Raw genomic sequence first — 26,248 nt, 5'->3', positions numbered from 1 at the left:
GTGTAAGTATCACGAACATGTGTTCGCCACAGAGTTCATTTTCTGCATTAATCCAAAACCCAATGGAAAAATCCCATTGGCTGTTTGTCGAGGGAACCAGAGTGATGCTAACTTCCTGGTTGGTCATCCCTGGAGCACTCTATAAGGTTTATGAGCTGTGGGCTTTTTTTCTGATTTATGGAGCTTGTTGTGGCCACAGGGGAAAAACAAATCCATAACTACTGTGATCTAACCTTGCATTTTTAAGAAACAATCATGTAGTCCTTGTTTTGATTGGGCGCTAAATACATCAATTATATTATATGAATCAAACATACTTCCTTTTAATCATTTAATAATATTTGAAGTATTTTGGATGGCTATGGTCATGAAAAACATTTATTGTGTTGAAACAGTGAAGTAAATACAGCCTAAAGGACCAGAAAAACACCACACAACAACCTATAATGATAGACCTTACACTGATACGGTTTAAACTGCACACTTCTTCATGTTTACTAACCATCTGTGACTGCTTGATGATACCAAAGAGGGGAGAAGAGGCAAAGAAAAGACAGTTGGAGCGTCCAAATATCTCTGGACGGAGACCTCCCTCACTGCTGTTCAGGGGACAGTTTGTATTTCACATATTTCCCTTCGTAGTCAAAGCTGGTTGTACTAAACTGGGCTCGGGGCGAATTTCTGTCACATGATTTCAAAAACAGGGCTCCATTTCTCTGCAGAGGGTGCAGCATATTGCACTTCGACTTCAGCGTTGGGATATTTTATTCATACTTCATTTATTTTGATCACACAGAAAATTTCATGAAAACCGCCCCTAACGTAATTAGTGTCAGTTTTGTTACAACGCAGAGCAAGCCTGATGTGAGCTTAACATATCAGCTCTGTGTGTGGCCATTTGAAAGAGGAGGGGAAAGAAAATGGCAGTGATGTCCAGTCCATGCAATATATAATGAATGGAAATGTATGGAAATCTCTCATACACACGGATCGGTGAAGACATTATGAGAAAGGTGAATTTTGACCTCTGCAACCTTGTTGTTCTGCCGTCTCCCCCATCAAAGACTTACTGTAGAGGAATCCTTTTCCTCCACAGGTCATCAAAACAAGGGATTGCGTTTATCTCTCGGTCTCTACGGGCGACTTTATTAAAGACTAGTGGAATAGATGACTGGCATGTGGCTGGCGGCGGGCAGCTGGCAATGCATTTCAGAGGAATTTAAAGAGATCAACAGAGTCTGGGGCTCTGAAGTCGCTGGCGGAAAAACACTCCAATCTCAAGGAGAAGCTCACTTATGATTTCATCATATGCCCGTAAGGAGCAACCCGAGAGAAAGTGTATCTTTCACTTTCTTTTGTCAACAAGCTGCGTGTTTTTTTTTTGGGCTCTGCATATGTCGAGAGGAGCCTTAAATTGTTTGTGTTCACAAGCTAATTGGCGCTCACAGTCAGTCAAACAGTGTACTTTTGAATCTGTCGTAGCGCCTGTCAGGTGTCTCAGTCAATTAAGGGGAGAAGAGATTTGAGCAACAAAGCAATCCTCTAACCTGACAGATATCTGCCACTACAACAGCATTCCTGCAACATTAAATAGTATTTTTCTACTCGTGTAGTAGTGCTGGGTAATATTATAATATAAAATATGAATGTGTAACAAATGTAATCAAACTAACCTATGATTATAGTTATGCAGTCATTCATTTAGTCAGTCAGAGTTGATGAACAATGAAGTCACAAATTATAAGTTACTAGAGCGCGGGGTGAAAATTGGACTGAATAAAAAGAGAAGTTGTAAGCAGCACCTGTACAAGCACAATTATAAGCAATTAATTTGTTTTCTGACTGACTGATTAAGCATCAACTAATCTTTTCACCTCAACAAATTCAAAAAGCTTCCAGGAAATGACTATAAGAGGGCTGGTTCATATAATAAGCTACTGTACACTTGTACTAGGATATATTTTTAACAATTTTAACTTACTTAATAAAGACACTGGCCTATGAATTAATAAGCAGATTTACATATATTCTGATACATTATTAGTTGAAATCAGTTCATATTCTTAAATGAAAATTACGAGACAATGTTGATAGAATAATAATAAAATAATATTAGAATAATAAAGTACATTGTAGGACTGAATACTGGAATTGCATGTTATTATTATTATTCTTTTATATATACATCAGTAGATGACATATTTTCTTGTGTTGGTTAATTGTTTATCGATGTTTATCTGGATTAATTACAATATTTGACCAGTTAAAGATTCTGGACTTATGGGTTGATTGAACATCTGGTTAGATGACACTGGTTGTTGTGGCTACTCTCATCTTAATTATGTACAATCCAGATTATTTATTCATTGAACAAAACTGCAATGAGAATAAATTTGGTTTTGCAAGAGATTCACAATGTCTGTAAGTTGATGGTTTGTCGTCTCGCCCTTTTAGATAATGTAATATTGTGATGATATTGTATCTGTAACAACATTTCTTCAACATGTTTCATCACATTTTAAACCCAATCAAAGGGATGTTCTAGTACATATTAACTAGGGCTGCAACTAATGACTCATTATTGATTAATATGCCTATTACTCTCTTAATTACTTCTTTGTTATGGCTGCAAAATGTCAGTAAATAGCCAAAAATGGGTATTACAATTTCCCAGAGCCCAAGGTAAAACCTTCACATTGCTTGTGTTATCCAACAAAAAGCCCAAAACTCAGTTATTCAATTCATCATATAAAGAAAAGCATCAAAACATCACATTTGATGAATTTGTACCATGCATTTTTGCTTGAAAAACTGACTCCAAATTGCTGATTCATGTTAATTACATTACCCTGAAGCTATTTAGACCACCAACAGAGCTACCTTGCAACCAACTCTATACAACAGAATATCTTTAAAAACATTTATGAATGGATTATTGGACAAAACTTCTGAAAAGATGGCAACCACCAATAAACCTGTTCACCCTTAGTAGATAAAAGAAGATTCAAATTCTCCATTTCTGGGCAACATGCACAATCACAGGGATCCAGTCTTGGTTGCCGCCGTGCCAATTATTCTATTCCTGCCAATGTTTCTGCTGAACAAATATAGAGCCGACTGGCCACATGGTCCTGCGATAATCATCCAAAAATGCTTCAAAGAGGCTGTAAATCAAACATACATAACTCATGTCCCATTTCAGGTAGAGTCAAGAAAACAGACTTAATCTTATGTGAGTTTAATGAAGCATGGAAAATATCAGCTTTTTTCGAAAAAAGAGCACACGACACGTAACCCAATCTGCACAATTACATAGCAGCGGCAGAGGATACGCTCTGTTAAGTGCTATCTTGATACATTACACAGCTTGACCTTCATCTGTTTTGCTCCTCCACCTCTTTCCTATTCTGCTTTTTCCTTTTTTTTCATTTCGCGGATCCTGATAATGTATGTGCCCAGTTGGATTGCATTATTGGTGAATGCCATTTGTAATGGCTTGGTCGTACTCAGTGTACAGATCCACATAATGTATGTGCTTGCTAGTCTTGTTTACTCTCTGCTTGTATAAAAGGATGTTGCTTGTCCACTCATTATGAACTGTGTGGAACGAGAACAACGAGGCAAACAAGAAAAATGTCTCTCCGGTGCAGGCGGAAAAAGAAATAAGTACGACATAAAACTCTGAAATATGAAATCCAGAATAACATTTTATACCAGGCGCCAAGCATAAAATATGTCAAAATACAACCACTTTGGTTACATTTCAGCTGATTGATCCCATGCTGATTTATAATCGATTTTCCAGCGAGTTAAACTTTCAGTGAGACATCAACACATTTGTGTAGACGCACCGAGGCTACAAATAGCTGCAAATGCATCCCTGCAAAGCTCAGCATCTTTGTTTATCTGCGTTGTTTTTTTGTTGTTGTGATTTTGCAACTCTTGTAATCAGACTGGCACCGGACAAACAACATTTACTTCATGTTGGAAAGATTCATTAAAACTGCATCGCTTTGATGTTGAAAGCAAATGTTGAAGGTGGGAGTCAGGTTGTGGAGTTTTTTATTCCATCAACAATGTGCACGGTGAGGGGAGCAGAGAGGAGGGGCGAAGAGAAGGAGAAATGAACAGGCTGCGTGCCCTATAGCTGATGATCCGTGCCTTGGCTTCATATTTGCAATTAGCGAAGGGGGGTGGGCTCGTTTTTGATTAAATCTCGGCTCTTATACTTCACTCAAGAGGACTTAATCACTTTCTATGTGGGCGTGCTTGATTGTCTGATTATCACCACATTTTGACCATGCTCCCTCCCAATCAACTCCTCTGAGCGTCCCCCCCTTCTCTTTCGATTGATTTGTAACAGTCACAGTAAACCCTGATGATGGAGCGCCCGCCTAATGACCATACATCAAGAGACAGTGATGAGGGGCGCGCTGGAGACGTGCCTTTGATGCACATCACGGAGATCCGCCCTCATAGTTGTCCTCTATTTTGACATCTGCGGGGAGAAACAGAATGAATCGTTGTCTTCCCAGCAGGATGGTTGACTTCTTGATGTACAGTAATGAGATTATTAGAGTCCCGGAAGCAACTCTGACACTCATTTAATGGCTCTGCCTCTAACTGCTGCTAAAATTTGATATTTGGATGAGACAGATATGAAAGCGTCAGCAGATCGGCTCTAGAAAACATGACGTTTTCTGCCTTCTGCTGGCAGCGGGCGAGGGCAAATGGCTTTAGTCTCAAGTGTCTAAACGGTGCTAATATGTTTGAACGTTTCAGCCAGAGGACAGGGGAATGCACTTAGGATATTAGGCATGCCTGCACAGACAGCAGACATAAGCTTTAAGAGTTATTTTCTGCAGTTGGTGAATCAATGGAAGTTGAGCCTGTAATTCACTGGGGTGGCTTAATTTGTTTTATCATCTTTTGTTTGGTGAAAATGTGACTGTTTCAAGGACACGACGCCGCAGGTACATTTCTATGCCTGACCAGATAACAATGAGGCTTTCCAAACAAAAGACTGGTGATCCAAATTGCCTTAAAGGGGACGTATCATGCTCATTTCCAGGTTCATACTTGTATTTTGGGTTTCTACTAGAACATGTTTACATGCTTTAATGTTCCAAAAACACATTATTTTTCTCATACTGTCTCTCTGAATATACCTGTATTCACCCTCTGTCTGAAACGCTCCATTATAGCTTCTGTCTCTTTAAGACCCCGTCTTGAAAAAAAGGCTTGTTGAATCACATGTTTTCTGATCTAGACAGCCCACAGACAATGTACTGGGTTGTCTTATTTCATAGTTTGTGGGTTGGTAGGCACTCCAGATTCTCAAATGTATTGTATGTGCACAAGCACTGAAGAAGTGAGTTTTTCTTGATATGTACCCTTTAAACACAGATGAGAAAAATCAATCAATCACAGGTCCAGACACACTACTCTTACTGAATGTACATGTTTGTGCATGCACTTAATGTACAATCAACAATCATCATTAATTGTTTAACGATGCATCAATCAATATTTTTGTATTAACAATGGATTAAATAATGACTAATGATGTGTATTGTGGAAGATGTCACTGTTGGTGACAAACCCACAGAGATTTATCACCTAACTCTGCTGTCCCTTTCTCTACGAGGCTCTACAAGACCTTTTTTATGGTCTTTCAGCGTATTGTTTTGTTTTGAAAGCCCGCTACTTTACTGTTTGTTTCAGTTTGGATTAATCAACGTCATTTCCAGATGCAGCAGGCAGCTGTTTTCAGCAAAGAAAAAAACTCTGATTAACCTACTGCACACTACATGTCCAGCACCAAACAGCAAACAGGCAACATTAGCAACTAGCTGCTGAACATAGAGGAGCATGTAGAAGCTAAAGAGACAGATATTTCCCTCAGGGGTTGGTGGAGACCAAAGCAGAGCTAAAATGAGGGTAAATATTGTATTGTAAAAAAATCAATGAATCCACTGTTTTCGGTTTTGTAACGTTGTAGATAGAAAATCTTTAGGTTTTTGACTGACGGTCAAATATAAAAAGCAATCTGTAGACATCATTTTGAGGTCTCGAAAACTGCTGAAGGCTTTTTTTCAATATAATAATAATAATAATATATTCAAAACTGTGATTAAAAGAGTACACAATAATGAAAAATCTTTAGTTGTAGCCCTACAACATATAGAAACACAGAAGCACTTACGCAATGCCTCAGTGTCAGAAAAAATTCTCAGTGGTTGATAATATTATTTCTGCCATTGTCAGGATGTTTCTCTTTCCAACAAGGCAGACTAATAATGTGACATCGACTGTGAAATGTTCCTTGTTATTTCACGTAACACCTCACTGGTTTAATACAGAAAACATTCCAATCTGCATGCACTTGTTTCCTGCATTGCAAAAGAGTGGGTGAAAAGCAATTTTATGTTAAGACCTCGCTTTTTTCCTTTTTTTTTATTCTTCCCACAGTTGAGCTATTACTGTACATGCAACAAGACAGTTGCCTGATTCTGTCACAGCACGATCCATTTTTAGATGTATGAATAAAACATTTAGGCACCTTTTCGTAGAGGTTGCTACTTTGCTCTGCAAATAAGACAGGGGGTATTCCTCCCGGTCGTGGCTGAAGCACCGATTCTGTCAAATCTCACAGTATTTACTGTATATTTTAGCGGCGGGCAGCGTCGATGATGCTTCCATTCAAGGATATCTGACTATGTCTTTTCATCCAACAGCTGCACCACGTCCTCCAACTAAGATACAGCAGACAGTTCACTGAAGTCCATATTCATTCAGTGCTCGGGGATTCAAATCGTCTTCTAAAAATTACCATCCAGTCTGTAACCTGCACGATGACTTCAGAGAACCACGCTGAGCTGATTGACACGAAGGCATCCACACCTCCCATCGGGAGAATGGGTTGTCTCCCGTCTCGTATCTGGACAAGCCCTGTCCCCTACCAAAGCATTTGCGTCTCACTCATGCACAAAGCTGTCATTTCCCAAATGCATCAGCCCCCCAGAAAGGTGTCACTGGGGATTATGGAATACCTCAAGGGGATTAAAAATGTTCTTGACAGACTGGCCGCTTCACTTATTCCCAAAAGTCATTCTATTGCTGTCCTTTATGTGAGAGTAGTAGAAAGTACACACAACATTACCAACTACGAAGGCCAAGTCTTACATTACGGTATGCTCGAGTCATGTCTGACCTTGCACATTTCTCAGCACGCATCTGCTTTTTATGTCGACCTCGCAATAATTAGAATTCCATTTCTGTACGCGATATTCCCTGCACCTTATCATGAAACGTCTGTTTCAAAACTTCACATTTTTTCGATGAAAGCAATTATCGACAAAGACTGTGTTGGCAATTCCCTGGTGGAACTGCTCATTTGCTGCACGCTAATGTCCAGAGTTTTTAATCAAGCAAAGGGAGGAAGGAAAAAAAAACACAATACAGCGCAGTACGTGCTGAGTGCATTAATCATCCTCCTCCTCCTCCTCTCCTGTCTTCGTCTAATTAAGGGTCATTCTGTCTCCTGGCCACATTAGGACACTGCACACCAGTCCCAACCCACATAATTAAATGTTTTTTTGTGCGAACCATCTGGAGACCTCATCTCTTTAAACATGCATGTCAAATTGATTCCTTAATAATGTTTATGTGTCTTCTCAGTGCTTTATTATCATCCAGGATTAGCTGTTTATGTTTGTTTTGCTTTCATCAGCATCACCCACCACACACACACACACATATTAACACAGAACAACAACACCCTTAAGGTAGGAGTGGAACTAGCACATCAGCCAACCAGCCAGCAAACCAAACAATCATGAACTTCAAAGCAGTGGACGAATTTAATGTGTACATGAGGAAACGCGTCCTTGTGCATCGACAAACTGATGTTTTGAATGCGCTGCACATATCTTTGATATTGTCTAATACCGGGGACACAGCGCCTCAAATGCTGAGGGATTGTTTTTGTTGGCACTGTGGGATTTTATGGTTCATTCATGCGTCAAATAATATTAGCAAAAACATGTTTCACCAATAAATAACCTTTCTTTCCTGCTTTGCCGGCTTCGCAAGGACATTTGTGATTAAAACCCCGGGTTGATTCAATAAACAGAGGTGGAAAGTGATATTTACTGCTTTTTTTCCCCCCCTTTCACCCTATTTTCCGAGCTTGTCGTCCCTGTTTTCTTTCATTTTCCCTTCAAATGGCACCGTTGTTGAAATACAGACATATGTGCAGTCAGAGGAGCGTTCTGCCTTTCTCATTCTCTTTCTCTCGGAGTGCAGTTGAGGGGATTAGTCTGTGCCTGAGTGCCTAGAATAATGATCACTGCAGCGGAGAAACACATTTTAACATTTCAGGAGATAAGGGCAGGCAATCTGCAAAGCAGAGGACTTAACCAGCTCCCTGTGGCTTATTGTGGAGCTAACAGAAAAGTCACCACCAACAACCGGGGCTACGCCGAACCCTATATGCACAAGCAGGAAGAATAGCCGCTACTATCTGTTCCACTGTAAAGGGACATCAGTCACTCTGGAATTACATTCATAAAATGTTCTAGCTATGAGGCGCCCTGGATTACTATGTCCCTATTGCACTACTGTCCAATTTCGTACTGCGGTGGATCATTTCCCACCAAGAGATCAAATCTGGGTTCAATTCCCGCTGAGAAGCCAAATCTGATATTTCAGTTCAAAGATAGCTTCATGTAGAGAGGGGCTATTCTCACTTTCAAACTTCATCCACTCTCGCATCGCTGGCTTCCCCGAGTGGCAGACGTGCTGAGAGGCGCTCCTTAATTACAGAGAATAAAACATTTTTTTTGGACATTATCATGAGAGGAATTCACTCCAACATCGTAATGACGGAAAAAAAAAAACCCCACACACCTTCACAAATGAGCCCTGGATTTACACATCAGAGGATAAAAAAGAGAGCGTGTACAATGCCGACGTGGCAGTCTACCTCAATAGAACAGCTTGGTCCTGCTGTAACCCATTTCTCAATAAACAAGAGGAAGGAGAAAAATGCCAAGTAAGCTGTTAAAAACCAAGTTGCCTGGGATCAAAAGATTTCTTTTTTTGTTTACAGTTGCAGTCAGTTCAATAAAAAAAATAAAAAATCCTACCTTTCCCACATACTGTGCTTCTGGTCCCAAGTGTTCTTCTAAAACAAAGAACTGGTTCCAGATCCATCCACGCTTAGGCCTGTGGTGCACCTCCAACTCCCCGTTGGCCAGTTTGGTCTGGTTCCTGGAGGGCACTTTGGCGGGGAGGTGGTGGCTCGCCCCGTAGCACCTCTGGATGAAACAGAGGCAGACCAGAAAGGGACAGAGACAGGAGGTGGTGGATATCCTCATGGTGGCGCGTGCTTTTGTAAAGTGATCCCCGTGTTCCAAGGTGGTAAGGTCCTCCCACCGCCGCCGCCGCAGCCGCCACAACTAGCCACCGCTGCGAGGCCCGTGCAGTAGTCCCAGCAAAAGACGAAGCTAAATCCAAACTGAGGAAATGGCGGTCCCGGTAGATCCTCCAAGGTTCATGGCCCAAAGCCGAAGGTTTAATGAAAAAAAAAAAGGGCGAGATACGTTTACATTATGGAATTTCCCAGACCGTGAGATGCTGTGCAAACGGACGTGAACTTCTGGGTAGTTCTACCGAGAGCAGAGGTTAATCCCGGAAGCCATTCTGGATTTCCTGGGAGAGAGAGAGGAAGGGGGGAGAGAAACACAGAGTTAGAGATTAATTTGATGGATATTAGAAGCTAAATGTCCACTAATTCCCTCCAATTAAATTGCAACTCATAAATCCTTACAGATGAGGACATGCACTTCAAACTGGTCGACTGTGAAAAGTACAAACAGGCAACATGGAATCTAGTTTCAGTATTCCAGACATTTTTTTTGCCATTATGCAGACGGTACAAACAAGTTTGGACTTGAGGAGTCAGAGCGCTATTAAAAGGTTGTCCATGCCTATGAGGTCAGAGCGCTGAGTGGTGACTGATACAGCCCTGTGAGGTCGGAGCCGTGTATCAGAGCAGAGCAGCGCCGGCCCCGTGACTCGAAGGATGAGTTGGCTTTATTAAAACCACATCCGAAAAAAAGGGTTTGATTTGGATGTTTTAACACGACCGGGGCACACTGTGAGGCTTACTGTGTGCCTCAGCGCGGTGAATAATAATGTGTGGCAGGAAGAAATACATTTACTATGATAAGGACAGACATCAAGCCACTCAGACGTAAGGCAGAGGGGGATTTTTAAAAGGCAGTGGAATGGAAAAGACAGAGGGAAATAGTTTTTTATTTATTGAAAATGCCATTGAAGTAGTAAAAAATAACTGCAAGCTTTGTTGAATTTCTATGTATACTGAGCATTCAAGTGAAGCTCTGCTAGTCTTTTGAAAGAACGTGCATTACACCTGCATCTGCAGCTCTGTGATCTTTAAAGAGGAGGTATTATGGAGAATCGTCCGGTCTTGAGGTGGATTTTAAAGTTAGATTTATTGTTTAAGTTCTGGTGAAGCATGAAATCGGTCCTCACTGCTCACATTTTTTTTTTTGGATGAGAGGAAATGCAGGGTTTGACCTTGTTGTTGTGAGATGCCCTTCGGTGTGATGTCACAACTAAAGAAAATCATGATTTCAGAATCTCATTTATGTTTCTATACAGTGAGATATGAGGCATTTGAGTCAAGTTGAGCTTGCCCTGGGAGAACGGGAGGGCGCAAATTGCAAACGAAACAAACGCGTTGGTGTTCACATCGCCAGCTGTGCCAGGCTCTGGTGATCACACTTCAGCACCACTAATTTACACCTGCTGTGTGACACAATATTCTCAGCTCAAAGGTCGCCTCAACTAGCTCTATTTTAAGCTTCCGACCCTGTTGCCTGCATGCATGGTTAACATTTATTATTACATTGCATTATTATCTCTGCAAAGTACATTTGAAATAAAACTAAATTTGATAAATACAGAGCTGCCGCTGGTTGTTTTTCTATTTTTTAATCAAAGCGTGGCGAGATCTGTACAGCCAACATTACCCAGAGGCAGGAGTACTGACCACTGTTAACAGCTTAAGAAAAACATGAATCTTAAATTTACCTCGGGCCAACACAATCTGACCAGCAACAAATATTAGATTTCGACATTGAGACCGAAGTTTAGCCTCTTAAAGGAATTAAATAATATGTTTGAAACTCTTATGCAGACATATCTGCCTCTGATAAATTACCAAAGGGCTTGCCAAGGTAAGGGAAATGTTGGAGGACATTTTTCAAGTAGGCTTTCTTTTGATAGATAAACCACATATTCAAAATCAAAATACCTCCTTTGTCTCAAAATGAAATTTTCTGACAAGGTATCAGATGTAGAATTTTAAAAGTTTGACTCATATTCTCTGCCATGGCCACTTGGCTACTCCATTTTCACACAAAGCTCCCAAAACATCCTCGATAAAAGGGATGAAGGAAGAACACTGATCACTGAAAACAGATGCACACTTTGAATTAGGACAACACTCAGGCTTTTAGACTGACAGTAAATCCAGACAAGAATGCAATATCAGACAGACCTATAGTGATTTAGTATGACAAGGGTCAGGGGTCAGGTCAGTATTAATGCCAGTCAGTCTGTGAGGTGGATTATGCATAAATGTAGTATACAAATAAACTGTTTCAGCATCCGCTTCAAATGGTATCAGCCAATTGAATGGCCATTATCAGTGGTTATCAGTCTCATAGATATGAATTAGAAGGGACTAAAAGGCAGATATCATCTATTCACATGGTTTATCACCGAAACGAATAAAAGAAGACAAAGTCAGGCGGCAACCTCTTGTGGCCAGAGTCCCCCTGTGAAAGTTAACTTACATAATGTACATAACGTAACTTATCTTAATATAAATATGTAACTTAACTTAACGTATATAACGTTATGTAACGTAACTTAACTCACAAATGTAAGTAACAAACATATTTAACCCAAACCATTTTCCTAAACCTAACCAAGTAGTTTTGTTTCAATTCACAATATTAACCATGTGCCACTTCTACAATGTTCGGTATAGGTGCAGCTTCCCCCATCTGAAGCATTAGAGTGGTAGTGATAACAGCTGAAAGAAGCCATTTAATGGGCTGTTAACATTCGTAATGGGTGGTTTCAGAAGAGGCTGGTGAGGAACTCTTTTACTTTTAGTGAAAAAAAATTGTCACCGATGTGTTTCTTAGACACGTAGTCACACTGAGTTGTCACAAAAATGCACCCCTTTTAAATGAAAGCCAACTACCTGCATTAACAAGTGAAACTCTAAGTGAATTATCTGAGAAATATGAGTCAACACGATAAAACAAACACAAAAAAGTACAAAGAAATGTAGGCACTTTCCCATAAATAATAATAATAATAATATGATGTGCCAAAGTCTCAAAAAAGGACTTAAAGCAGGAGAGTTGGTCCAATATTCAAAGTGCTTCAGTAGAATCGCAGCTTTGTGGGGATTATCTGGAGGACAAATACATGCATTTGATATTTAATAGGATATAGGAGCTGACAGACTTCAAAGGCTGCTGCTCTCTATCTCTCACAAAGCACGTGACGACGTTAGAGAGAAACGCTAAAACGAGACATTAATGCAACTTATGACTGCCACATACTTTGAAGGATAATCACGGAATTATTTTTTTTTTATAAATATAAATATTTATACATATATATATGGATTAAGATTTGCTCAGAAGCCTTGACTAATCCCCATGTTTCAAATATCTCTACATGCAAATTACGCAGCTCAACTATAGTTGGTGATGTTGACTATAAGTGCAGTGGTTGTAATACCTACTGCCAGCCCCGGCAGTGAAAGGGAAAGCAAAGTCTGATCCACATCGACTTGGATTAAAGCAGCAGAGGATAAATACTCAGCCGCACACTAAACACATGTAATCTGAGAAAAGATTCTCATCTGCATAGGTAGAGCTACGTCCAAATCCTGCTTCCCCTGCTCTTTTCCAATAACTGAGAGAATGAAATCGAGCCCTGCAAAGAATACCGATGGAGTTCTTTTGAAAAGCCGTTTCAGAGATTTTAAGGGTTTTCCTTCTCGGTTCGATGTGATTGAATAACGTCACAATTCAAACACAAATCTCCCTACATAGTCGAAGCATCTGTGAGGCAAACGTGGTACCTGAGTGAGTGAGACTGAGAATATATTTTCCAGTAGTTTCACTTTCACCTCCTGGGGCTCTATTCAATCAGTCTTTTAATTGTCTGATTATCATGCTGATTCCAAGCAAAAAAAAAAAGAAAAACATTCCAGGGAGCCATGAAATCAACAGCATCTGGCTCTGTCAATGGAAATAATTCCCCCATTTTTATGATGATGATATTGTTTTGTGCAGCCTTCTGCCCATGGCATGTTTATATATGTGCAGCGTTTAACAGGATGGGTTATGCACAGCGGCAGCCACAGGGATTTTGGCAGGATGCATGCAAAAGTGGCTATGTTTACACGCACATGCAATTCTGTTTTGATCTGGTTTCATTAATGGGCCACATAATTGCACCGGATGACATGTTACACAAAGGGCCTGTATAGTTTACTTTCATGTTAACCGATCTGCTACTGGAAACACTCATTAGAGCACCAAATGTGTATTAATCCGCCGCTGAAAACGAACCCCAACAAATGCATTATTTACTGCTGTTTCAGCAATGTTTGCATAAAGCGCCCAGCTGTTGTAAAGAATGAGCTTTTTTAAAAACGTTTTACATCTATAGGAACCAATGGGCTTTGATTGAGAGTCACAGATGGGGTAGGGAAATCAGAAAATATTGAGAGACGGTCTAACTTCTCTCATTTTATAGTCATTGTTTTGCATCATTATCATAAGTATTCAATCATCTACCAAATACTGTTGCTTATATGGACTGTTGATTAGTCAAAAAGCAATTCATAGATGTTGTGATGTGCATTTCTAACTTAATTCTTTTACATTTCATTAACTAAATGATTTATCAACTCCTCACAATAAACTAATCAATAATGAAAAATGTTAATTAGATGCAACCCTTACTCAAGACTTCCACTGCAAAGCTGCTGGATCATTTGTTTCCCAGAACGCACTGCTCAGTTGACAAAGATATCCATTACACCTTTTGGAACCATTTTTTTTTGTATGTACTAAATTATTGAATATCTTTGAGAAGGTTACAACGCATGATTTATCTCATCTGTCCAGCACACTTGCACAAAAACACCAGCCCTTGTGATTTTTCCCAGAGAACCCTTCCCAGCATCATACCTTTCCCTCTCCTCTTCCTGTCACCCCCATAGTACGCTGAACCTTTTCATGCATTACTTTTGTTTGCTGGTGGACTGCTCAACCTGTGGCTGGGACACCATAGACAGACAGAAATGTCTTAGTCTCCTTATTTATTCATGAAAAAAAGGAAAAGTCAATAGCGGGGAATCAGCTGGTAACGTAAACAACTCAGTAAGACCTCAGCCGGAGTAGAGCCAGCAGCTCTTGCATGTTACCACGGCCGCTGATGACACCGCGGGAGACAAAAACGCTTAAAAGGGCAGAAAGATAAAGTAAAATGAAAGACAGCAAGAGAGAGGAGGAGAGGAGAAAAAATGTTGAGAGAGCAACACCTCAATCCAAAAAACAGGCTCCTGTCGCCTGCCGCTAATAGCTAATGTTTTTGGGCTCCTGCTGAGAGTTCACCCGCTGCATTCGATTTCACAGCATCAGCTTTCTGTCGGTGTCAAACACCAGATAGCAGAAGACTGGGGCAGGTCAAAACACATATCACTGAACCACTGTTCTATCCTCAGAACAAAGAGGGCCAGCCGGAGAGAGACCACAGCGAAACAGACTCTTGACTTTTTCACCCTCGCCTGTGAAAGGAACAAATACAAACATGTTCTACCCGTTTATAGGGCCTGTATGTTGCCTGTAGTCTCAGGCTGTGTTTCACTGAGTGGAGGTAGAATAAACAAGAGGGTTAAAAGTAAGTACAGCACAGGAGAAAATTAGTGACACAGCAATGTGCTTATGTGAAATCAGACTGTTACACTGCTGTGAAATGTTCCTGAGGCCTGAACATGAATTTGGTTTTTATTCTCCGTTGTTCCTGCCGAATCAAAAGGAGCTCTCTGTGAACCTTAAATGGAAGGCAAGCTTATAAAATATCCTCTGCACCAATAGACGAAATATGTGTTCTGGCATCTTGTCTAAAGCCATTAATAAGCTTTTATTGCTCATACCGTGTGGCTTTGTACCGACTGAACTGTAACAGGGAAAGGCAACATCAGGGGTTGGCTGGTACAACCACACATACAAGGAGATAATATACATTTGTCCAGATCAAATATTGGTGGCTATTATTTCTCTAGGTGTATTTTGTTATTTCAGGCAATGTTGCAGATTAATGAGCAGGATTGCTTCATGAGAAAAAAACGATTTTTATATGATTTCTGCATTAATTTGATGAAGCGCATTACATTTTCAGGTGTTTTGGGATTAGCCAAATATAAATGTGTATATAACGTAAGCATATTTCATCCCTATAACCCACTCCTATGGGGCAATACTTTACAGAGGAAAGTGTCTGTTCCATCAGAAATCTAAATCTATGTTAGAGCTGTGTTGTATAAGACACAGTAGAGACAGTAGAGAGGCTGAGTTCCATTATTAGTCCTAAAGGAAGTCCCTTTTGTTCACAGAGACTTCATCAAGCACAAATGTGTTTGTCTATAAAGTTTTTCTTTTCTTCTATTGTTTAAATCCTGTGTGTGTGTGAAACTTGTTTCCGTGTAAAAGCATTACAGCATTCTGCATTGACCTAAACAATGACTTTTGATGAATCTATTTCGGCCCCTTGCCAGCTAGAAATTGTTCTTGTTTCTAAGCATTGACTGTATATAAGAAGTGGACATAGTCACAAGGACATCACCCATTGGTTTGTGGACTACGGTTTCAAAATCTTTTGATGGCCGAATGCTGAACAAGACATTTTCAGGTGACCAAAATGTTACAATTAACTTTCATGAACTGAAAAAAACACTATGAAAGGGTTAAAGACACAGACAGTTTCCAGACCGGACAACACCGTGGTAGCAACCTGTCAATCACAAGGTAGCCTCGCCCTGAAGCATCCCCTGCTTTATGGTCTATTTGACTCTAAATGGAACCATCATTTACTAAATGAACATCATGCTGTATTGAAGAAGACTTTAAACTAGCGATTGAGACCATAAACTCATGTTTACAATGTTTACTGAGGTAATAAACCAAGTGAGAAGTAGGCTCATTTTCTCATAGACTTCTATACAACCAGACTTATTTTTGCAAGTTCATCCAACTCCGATATCACAGAACTTCTACTAATATTAAGATTATATGTAGTTTTACATTTTGTTTACTTTTTTTCTAGGTTTTCTACTTAATATTGGGACCATATAGATCAAACCTCCCATCATGGTTTGGCTCTTCGTATCATTAAAAATGATTACACTATCATCCAGTCCATTAAATATAAAAGCAGCTATACCTTTGATATACCTTTAGTGTGGAACTGTGAATATAATAATATATAAATACACAAGGACTGCATGCATCACATAATGTGCTTTTGATCTAAATGCTGTATAAAACAATATTTTCAGAGCGATAACAGACACTTTTGTCAAAACTGCAAACATGCATTTGATTGATCTCTACCTGTTCTAAAAATACGAGTGGTTTGCCTTGAGTCTATTGGGTGATTTGACCCAGCTCATTGTTTGTGAAAGGAAGCAGATTAGTCTGATCTTCACAAGCGGGGCAATCCTCTGAATGTGCGGCACACCCTGGAGGTTCCACGAAATTGGAGGAGACAAATAGGTTGGAGGGAGGTGCCAGCAATTCAGGGGTTTAGCCAAGCAGACTGTAGTATTTCCACAATGCCATCTTACTGGGAAACACGCAGGGAATCATGGCTGAACGACTTGTGTTAGTGGCTTGTTGTTCTACAAGAAAAAAACTTTCTTCTGAGCCATTTTCCACTCTGGTCTAGCTTGGGGTTTACATGATTTAGTGACAAATTAGCATCACCCACTCTTGATGTGATGACAGTTTTGTCCACACAGCCACATAACAGATGTAAGCTGTCTGGAACATCACAGTTTCTCTGCCTGGAGGAGACATTAAATGCCGTTCTCACCTTGAGAGTAGGTGGTGAGCCAGAAATATGTCTCGAGATTCAGACACGGCATGGTCACAACATGGTCCCTAACCTTCCGGCTTCACAAGCCCAACATTAATTGCAATCATCGTCACTGCAACTCTCTTGCTTGTAATAACAAATCCATCAATTTGAGTATATATTCCACAAGCGAATGATTCATAGTTTGTTCTGCAAGTTAACTTGAGCACATATTCCAACACCTGCAAGAATAAAATCTCTATAAACAGATTCTGCATTTGTATGTAGAATCTGTAGGCAACGGGACAATATTGTGGTTCTGTTTTCAGCTTGTAGTCGGAGCAGTATCGACCAATCAGGTTCAAGCAGGCTTTGTTGAATGCAGGTGAATTTTCCGTGTGGGGAGCAAAAGAGGCGGAATACTTTAGTGGAACCCTGCGGCTACCGTTTGACAATGATTTAGCCTTTTTTAGTTTAAAATTACCTTGGGGAATGGCTACTTTGTAGACATTGTCTCTCAACTCCAACTCCAGTGTCGCATCTGAAGTTGCTAATCGGACTGTAAATAATGATCTGCACACATGAAAAGGAAGTCTTGGCCCGGATATCCGCTGGCTACACTGGAACCAGAAAAATAACCCCTTGCCCCCAGAGGCTTATCCGTCATCAGACCGATAGCCGATGGGCTCTGAGATTGGCAAGAATACAACTTTGATCACATTACATAACCCAAGGATGGAGATCAGAAGACCTTAAAATCATCTAATAATCGTGACCTGGTTCAATAGTTAATATTTCCCTCGACTCGTCCGAGATCTGAAGGTCTGAGAATCAACTCTCGTTCTCAAGTGATGAGGCTGAGAGTAATTTAGTTTTCAAGCAGTGCAGTTGTCTGAGTAACATTTTAAATGAAGGTATAAGCTGCGGAAAAACAGAAAGAAAATAAATTGGCTGTCAAACACTCTTGTCCTGGAGAGTACGAGGACATTAAAAGCCCTCAGTGTAAACAGTCCAGGAAATACAGCATGACACTGACGCTACAATTAGCTATCTGAAGCTTGAGGATATGACATATTGTAACAATCCCTGCATCTATTTCCTCTCCTTCAAATGTAGAAAACGAAACAAACGCTCCTACCTTGCATTTCAATCTTTTTTTCCCCCAACATTTGTTGTGGGTAATTAAAAGCAATAAGCAGCAGGTTTTTAAACACAGATTAGGCCTGAAGGTAATTAGGCCCATTGCAGTAATGACTCCCACTGAGTCATGTGGGCTGGATGGTGTGTCAGTCACCCCCTCCCACCACGTCTCCCAAAGTCAACAGCGACTTGTCCTTCCAGTACACTACCCTCCGAACACCATCTGTCCTAACCCTCAGCTTTGATTACCTCAAACCCAAACGCACCACTCCTCACACGGCTCGGCGAGGCAAAGGTTGCCCGAGATGAGAGCGGGGGGGGGGGGCCTCTGATGGTTCCATCTCCTCATGTTTACATGCCAAGTTAAACAACCTTAATTATATCTGCGAAGGAGGAGATCTTTTCTTGGTGTCAAATTAGAAAACATGCCTGCACTCGTCAACCCCACTATATGTTGTTTGGCTGCTTAATGAGAGCTGGGTGGAAGATGGAAAATGTCCCATCTGCCGCGTGTTTAATGGCTGGATTCTTGAGCTCTAATCATACAGCGGGAGTGCCAGGATGGAGCAGACAGCACCCATCTGCTGGCCACTGCAGGGAAAAAAACAACACAGTTTTTCAACTCGCATCATCATCATCTTCTTCGCGCTCTTCCTCTCGCTGCCGCACAACCTCCACACAAGGGTCCATCAGCATTATGCACATAAGACGCGGGAGGCTGGCATATGCTTGGCTGTAGGGCTCCAACTCATGGTTATTCATGATCTATTGATTCATCTGTTGATTGTTTTTCCTAATAAAGCAATTAATTGTCTCGATAAATGACTTGAATGTTTAATCAATTATGAAAAGTCTTGATACATTTTCCGTCAGTCGCTTAATCAATGGATTGGCTAATCATTTCAGCCCTACGTCTTATGCTTTTGGGATTTAAGTCGTCCTCTGGCAGAACAGAACGAGAGAAAAAGACACAAGGTAGGATTCAGAATGGAAATATATTCATAGCACCTACAGCACTTGGTTCTCTTCATGTCTGAGAAGTCTAAATTCAGGTTGAGGCTACCGGAGTTTGGCAGGCTTCGCCGTTTCACACATGCTAAAACACACAGAGAGCAGGTGGGTTTTACAACAAGGAGAGGGCTCTGTGTGTTCTCATCCACAAAGTAGGGCCGGGGCTATTCACATTAGCATTTCATACACAGATAAGCTTGCTTTCTCGCTGCCAGGTAGATTCCCTCGTGAGAGGATGAAGTGCGAGAGATTTGGGGGGTTCGCAGATGCTCGCCACGCTGCTTTTCAAGTGCCTGCAGAGACTCGTGGGGGGTGTTAGGAGCCGCAACAGACAAATATGCCATCTCACCGTCCAAATAAAGAATAATCTGGCGATGTAGACTGCGGAGTCGGAGGGTCGGTGTGAGGAGGGAGGTGTGCAGTGTGTTGTGTGGGCTGGGGGCACAAAAGTGTTTTCACGCTGACATTATTTTCTTTTAACATCATTACAAGTGCTGTTATACGATAAAAAAGTACTGCAGTACCTTGAAAAACAAAGAGAATATAATCAATGAAGAGCATATTTGCGGGCAAAATGGGAATCACAACTTCCTCTCTTGAATTGAGAGTATTCTCTCACAATTTATTTCCTTTTTCTCGAAATCACCAGCGGGGTTTCCTTGATTCTGACTCAGTCCGACCCATTGCGCCCCCTCCACTTTACGCCCCTGCGGCAAGACGGTCTGGAGTTTTATTCTTGTTTTTATTCTTTTTCTTTCACTGTGTTACTTTGAGAAATTGATTTGGGAGATTTGAAAAGACAAGTTTGCTCTGAGTGCCTGTGCATAGGCATCATACTGTATGGTGCAATGCAGTTTGTCATCTGTTGATCTGACTTAAGGCAGAACACTTATTTTAAATTTGGTGAATTGCTGTTGATGTTCAGTCACTCTTTTATACAATCCGTCCCAGGCTATAGTGACGTGAACTTAAATAAACACAGTTCTGGTATTAGCTGGGTGTTAAGCTTGAAATTGGGCTCCTGGCGCGGGGTGGTCGACTTGTTTAGGCGGCGCTGAGATTCATTTCAATACGCGGAGAGCTGTCTGACACTTTGGCACATGCTTTGACAGTTTGGCAACAGTGCACCAGCTTACAAGCGCACTCCTTGGGGCGAGGAAGCAGGCAGATGTTGCTACAAAGTGAATGATTCAATCACAGTTCTGGAGACGGTTCTAAGAAAATCTGCTTACACACTGCTGCGAATGCAATGGTAGCGACGGAGTACACAGTCGGTGCTGACTGACAGTATCAATTAGACAAGATTTTCCAACACTTCAGAAATATTGTGTAAATGTATCAAAATAGAAGCAAAGGCTCGAAAAATGGGGGAAAAGTCAGAGGCTTTTATACCATTCTTGTTTCTACATCTATACATCATCCACATGTACATATACACCGATGGGATAGATAGGATTTAAACTTCAAAAAAGGTTAACTATTGTATAAAACACAGCTTTGAATTCAACCTTTTGCAGAGCTATTCAAGCAGCATTAAAATTCCAGCTGTCGTCTTCACTCTGGCGGACGGCCCCCCCGCAGCTCGCCTCTCATCCACCTCAGATCTGTGAATCAGTAGGGACGCCCTGTCCATTCCCCCCCACCACTCTCACTCTCACTCTCATAAAGCGTTGGTCCAATTAACATCTCTCTCACATCTCAACGTCCCGGCGTTGCATGTGAAAGGTGAGCGGGTCTGACAGGCGCGCAGCACACTAATGTTTTATCAGTGCCACACATCAGGGTTTCTCTTCGCACCGGGACACTGACAACTAACTGACGTGACTCGCCTTTTCTATCTGTCACGACACCACATGGTTTTTGAGTTAGAGTCCATCCGTATTCTACCGAAAGCGCTATTTTCAGGTAGTAAAGGTAATATTTCACAACACTGAATGAGTACAATATGAACAATACTGCAGGTGTACACACTATGAGTTATCATTTCTGATTTTTCATGCCATTTTAGGGTAAAACTAGTAGAAACTGCCCCGTCACCTGAAGTTTAATCTCTCCTTGAGCAAGATGCTGAATGTCTACCAGTTTACACTGTTGAGTATAACAGTGTTTGAAATGCCTAAAGCTTAGAATGTAAATCTAGAGGGGGATAAGTATGATAAAGGATGTGCCCAGGTGAATAAAACACAGGCTTTCCCTTGAAGAAGCTGAAACTTCCCGAATGTGACCGAAGGCGTACCCACCACCCTGACGCTTTTGAGCAGAGAACAAAATAAAATACTCGGAGGCTGCCCCCAGGATCCCAGACAGAAACGCGCAGCGATTACATAACAGCAGTTCATCCTTAAGAGCTATTTAAAAAAGGGAAAGTCTCTGAGCAAACACTTGCAAACATGAGATGGAAACCCAACCCCTGAATAGTACATTAACTATTCATGCAGCATTATGGCAATCAAATGACTCTGTTTTCATGGTTTTCAAAGATATTCTTCCCATAAAACAGTGAACAGGTTTTTTTTTTATGCAACATCACACTTTGAAGCCTCTGCATATTTGTATTACATTTAAATAAAACATCCAGCAAAAACATATTGTAGTTGATAATTGCTTTATTTGTATTTTTATGCAAGTCACATACCGCATTATGCTATCTCAGACTCAACCCAAAGCCTTCATGTCCAGCCCAGTCACACACTTGTGAAATACTCCTGAAATTAATTTCATTGATTTGTGTACATAGACATGAATTAATTTTGTGCTGACCATCACAACAAAAATGTGAAATCCATATGTAATCCACATAATTGTGGCACTTCCAGAGTTATTTTTACCCAAACAGGGACCTTTTCCTAAACCTAACTAAGTAGTTTGTTGCCTAAGCCTCACCAAATTGATCTTTTACTGAACCTAACTAAGTAGTTTGTTGCCTAAGCCTCACCAAGTTGATCTCTTCCTAAACCTAACTAAGTAGTTTGTTGCCTAAGCCTCACCAAATTGATCTATTGCTAAACCTAAGTAGTTTTATTTTGAAGAGACTGGAGCGGAAATTCGTATGAAACAGAACAAAAAATATGTTGTTGAAAGTCGTGCTGAGCCTCACCAAAAAAAGGGGAAATTCGCGTCTATGTATACAAATCCAATAGATTACATTTCGTGACTATTTGACGAACTGCCGTGAGACTGTGTTGTCATGTCTAATACGTCAGAGCAGTGTTTCTACTAAATCCTTTACCAGCGATGTGTTGCAGTCTTTGCTGACGTGTGATGTTTGGTGTTTTTTTCAATGCCTGGAAATTTGTGACTGCCCTCTATCAGAAGTTAAGAGGAGCGCAAATGGATTAGGCTGCATTAACACCAGATCCGGAGGTGTGGCAAAAATGTCAGTTCTCCCATTCAATTTGAATGTGGGTAATGCATTTGGTCTGCGGCGGTGGGGGTCGCAGGGGGTGCAGAAAAAAATAATGCAGTGGCCTGCAGTGGAAAAGTGGAAATAGAATCAACTTTTGGAGAAATGCAACCTGACGTCACGCTGCGGTAGCCAATCACTAGCTGGCGATCCAGAGCTGTACAACCCAGCCATGAAGGAACAAAGGATGTTAATCGACGTGCAGTCAATGGGTCATTAGTGACACTCTCACACCGCTGCATTACCCTGCGGCAAATCGCCGCAACGCCTGATCTGGTGTGAATGCAGCCTTAGCAGGAATGACATATTTTGACAAATCTATCCTCAAGTCTTGAAAAAAAAACACATAAATTCAATATTATATCATGAAAGGCCAACAAAAAATAGTAGTCAGGACACATTGAAAATTAAGAAATCTTAAAACTCTGTTTAGTTTATTTTAACCAATTAGGGACAGCTTTATCATTTGTTTTACTGAGGTCAAAATTACATGGCCTTATAAATATGCTCTGCCACGATCAAACTCAGACTTCCTCTCACAGTGCTGAGTGTTCTTTAAGGAAACACTTTGCTGCCCATTTGTCACTGACAGTGAGAGCAGGAGATGAATCATTCTAATGTTGCTTTCACCCATACTGAAGAAACCCGGAGTGCAATAATGTCAGCATGATGCAGACTGCTCTGTGTCCCACAGTAAGAAATGAAAGTCTAAATCAGAAAAAGGACAAGCTAGATGACAGAAATGGTGAGTTAAACGTACAGCACCCTGATGTTTTCTCTCCCTGATATTGATGAGCCAGGTTTTCAATGTTTGGTTTCAATCAAGATAAAAAAACTCTCTTTTCCTGAATGTCTTTTGTTCTCCTCAAAGCAGGAGAAGCCAAATGCCTCCAAGATGTTCTCACTTTCTGCATGATTGCCGTGGGCGTTTTGACCAAACCTACCTAGCTGATGAGTTCATGGAGAACATCTTCTACCTCTTACCACCTGTCACCTGATTGGCCATTGCTTGCATTTGTTTGGGGCCTATTTAAGCCTCTAGAACCACATGGTCTGTAAGCTGTGCTGATGATGGTCTGAAGACCAAAGCTTTCACTTCTCATTTTTACACTGAGACTTTTTAATGTAGAAACTCAACCCTTTTTGCATTAAAGAAAAAAAGAAAATGTCAGAATGTGGGCCACCATTTTCCAATATAATGGGGCTTAATGGAAAAACTGCAAAAAACCCCGTTTCGGGAGCAAGAAAATTGTTAAATCTTTCATTTGACCCATGAAAGAAATGCCCCAATTGAAAGGCAATACTCTTTGCCGTGTTTGACATCCAGAATGTGTCGATGATTTCTATTTGGATAAATATGATGGCGACGAGTCCACTTTATTGATAATTGGATAACAGACCATTGCAATAGCAGACAAGATTTGCCACAGTGTGATCAATGCCGGTACTTCACTCAAAGCAATAATGTCACTGAAAATCTTTACTGGAATCACTTTAACTGGACACCCGGTCATGTGGAACATATAAAAGGTGCACGCAGGAGAATAATATAATAAAAGATTGCAGGAAATTGGACTTGAATGTCAATACCATTGAATCTTTAAGTCTTAAATGGCAAGGCACAGCAGTTTTTATCCATTTATGCTATTCCCTAAGAGATGCTGTAAGAGAAGTAATGCTTTTGTATCAGGATGCAATTGGTGAATACTATCTAAAGCCCTAACAGCACAGGACTAGTTTTACCAGGGGACCTCATGTGATTTAGAAATCACCCCACACGTCTGTGTTTTGTACGGCACATTCACATGGGATAAGCTTAATCTGTATTTTATTCAAATTCAATGACATTATCCCCTTGATCTGTCAAGGCCCTGTGTAACATCTGCTTATATTAAAAAAGAAGTATACTATTTATATTTCATATTCATGTTTACATAAAATTCACAAAGACCACTTGCTCTGGTGCCCGTGCAAATGGGTCTGTATTCGGGCTGTACCAAATAGTCTGAAGCTTTAAAACGTATTCAAACATTGACATTTAGATTGTTATTAATAAAAGAAACATTGCATCCAGCAGTCCCCTAGCTTCCACTTTGGCACCTTCTGTAATAATTTTCTAAACTTCACAACATGTTTTTGTTGTTTTAAGGAAATATTCTGCTTCAATCCATATTTGTTGGCATTTAGCCTTTCAACAACATTTTCACTGCAATCTAACAGCACCATAAATTACATTTACATGAACACAATAACACAAAAACATAGTTTTCCCTTTATTTTTAGGCTGATAATGTCATAACATTTGAAGCTTTATTCAAAAACCTCAATCAAAGCTTTGAATGTAAAATTGACATTTGATACTGCCCTAGGCTCCATGCTGTGAAACAAATCACCGAACATCCCAATTTGCATGGGGCTAATATTATCACATGACTTCTGTGTTTGGTGAAATATGGTAGGTAATCTACGGTGGATTTTTTACTCGACAAAGTACGGACATGGCAGACGGGTGCCTCGCAATCATTTTAAATTACTAGAGGTCCCCAGGTAATACTAGTCCTGTGTGAATAGTTTTTTTTTTAACCTTTTTTCTCGTGTACACTGGCAGTCATACATTGTCTGTGAAGCTGTTTCACTGTAGGTTGAACCAGCAACAAAGGTAGATGAAAGTCCCAACAGTAAGTGTGTCCCTTTATTTTCTGTCAATAACTTCACAAGGTGGCGCTCTTTTTTCCCCCTCAATCAGCCCTGTTCATGCCAGCTTTTGGGTTTGTCTTCAACAGTGTGTGTGTGTGTGTGTGTGTGTGTGTGAGTGTGTTTGTGTATACATTCCCGTCAGGGAAGCATGTCTGATAAGAAATTTAATGACACAATTCATCTGTCATTTATCTTTGTCAGCCACACAATAACATCACACTGCAGCATTAAAAGCAGGGGATTATTTTTACCTTGTCGCATCCTGGATTTAGAAGGAGATGGCATCGCTGACAAGACCCATCAACGCTCGCCTTTTTAATTCCTACTTGCAGAAAACCCCTACATTGTCAGCCTGGGTTGGCAGACAGAGACAGTGTATGACCACTCTTTGTTTGCTATCTGTGAAGACTGTTAATGTTTGGAGGAAGGAATGATTCATCTTTTGAATGGCCCTTCGACTGAGCTGTTGGAACAATAATCCACTGTTCTTTTGGCTGTCTAGTCTGCTAGTGATATGATTGAAAACACTATGGCGCCCATCACACTGTAGCCCCCTGGGGTGAATAATTTCTGCATGGACCATGACTTCTTGATGCATCTTGCTTGCCTTTAAGATTGATTTGGCACGATCTAGCGAAAGCATTACTGTGGGGTGCTCCAACGATTTAGTATTCCGCATCCATGATGTTATTTATGAGAGAAATCCAAGCATCAGATGCAGAGATTCCCTGACATTTAATCCCTAGTATGGATCAACTCCAAAAATACTGAGTCCTACAATTCCCATACTGCAAC

General features: G+C 40.7%; 1 protein-coding gene across 1 annotated transcript in view; it reads right to left on the bottom strand.

The window, feature by feature from the left end:
- Positions 1-26,248, bottom strand: part of LOC119480787 (cadherin-18) — a 91,722-nt gene that overhangs the window by 61,590 nt on the left and 3,884 nt on the right. Inside the window, exon 2 of the mRNA XM_037757351.1 lies at positions 9,150-9,714. Within this exon, the coding sequence (XP_037613279.1) occupies positions 9,150-9,380 (231 nt within the window). The 5' untranslated portion in view covers positions 9,381-9,714. The remainder of the gene's footprint in view (positions 1-9,149; positions 9,715-26,248) is intronic.

Source organism: Sebastes umbrosus, chromosome 21 (assembly GCF_015220745.1).
Source record: "Sebastes umbrosus isolate fSebUmb1 chromosome 21, fSebUmb1.pri, whole genome shotgun sequence".
NCBI lineage: Eukaryota > Metazoa > Chordata > Actinopteri > Perciformes > Sebastidae > Sebastes > Sebastes umbrosus.
This window is presented reverse-complemented; position numbering and strand designations above follow the sequence as displayed.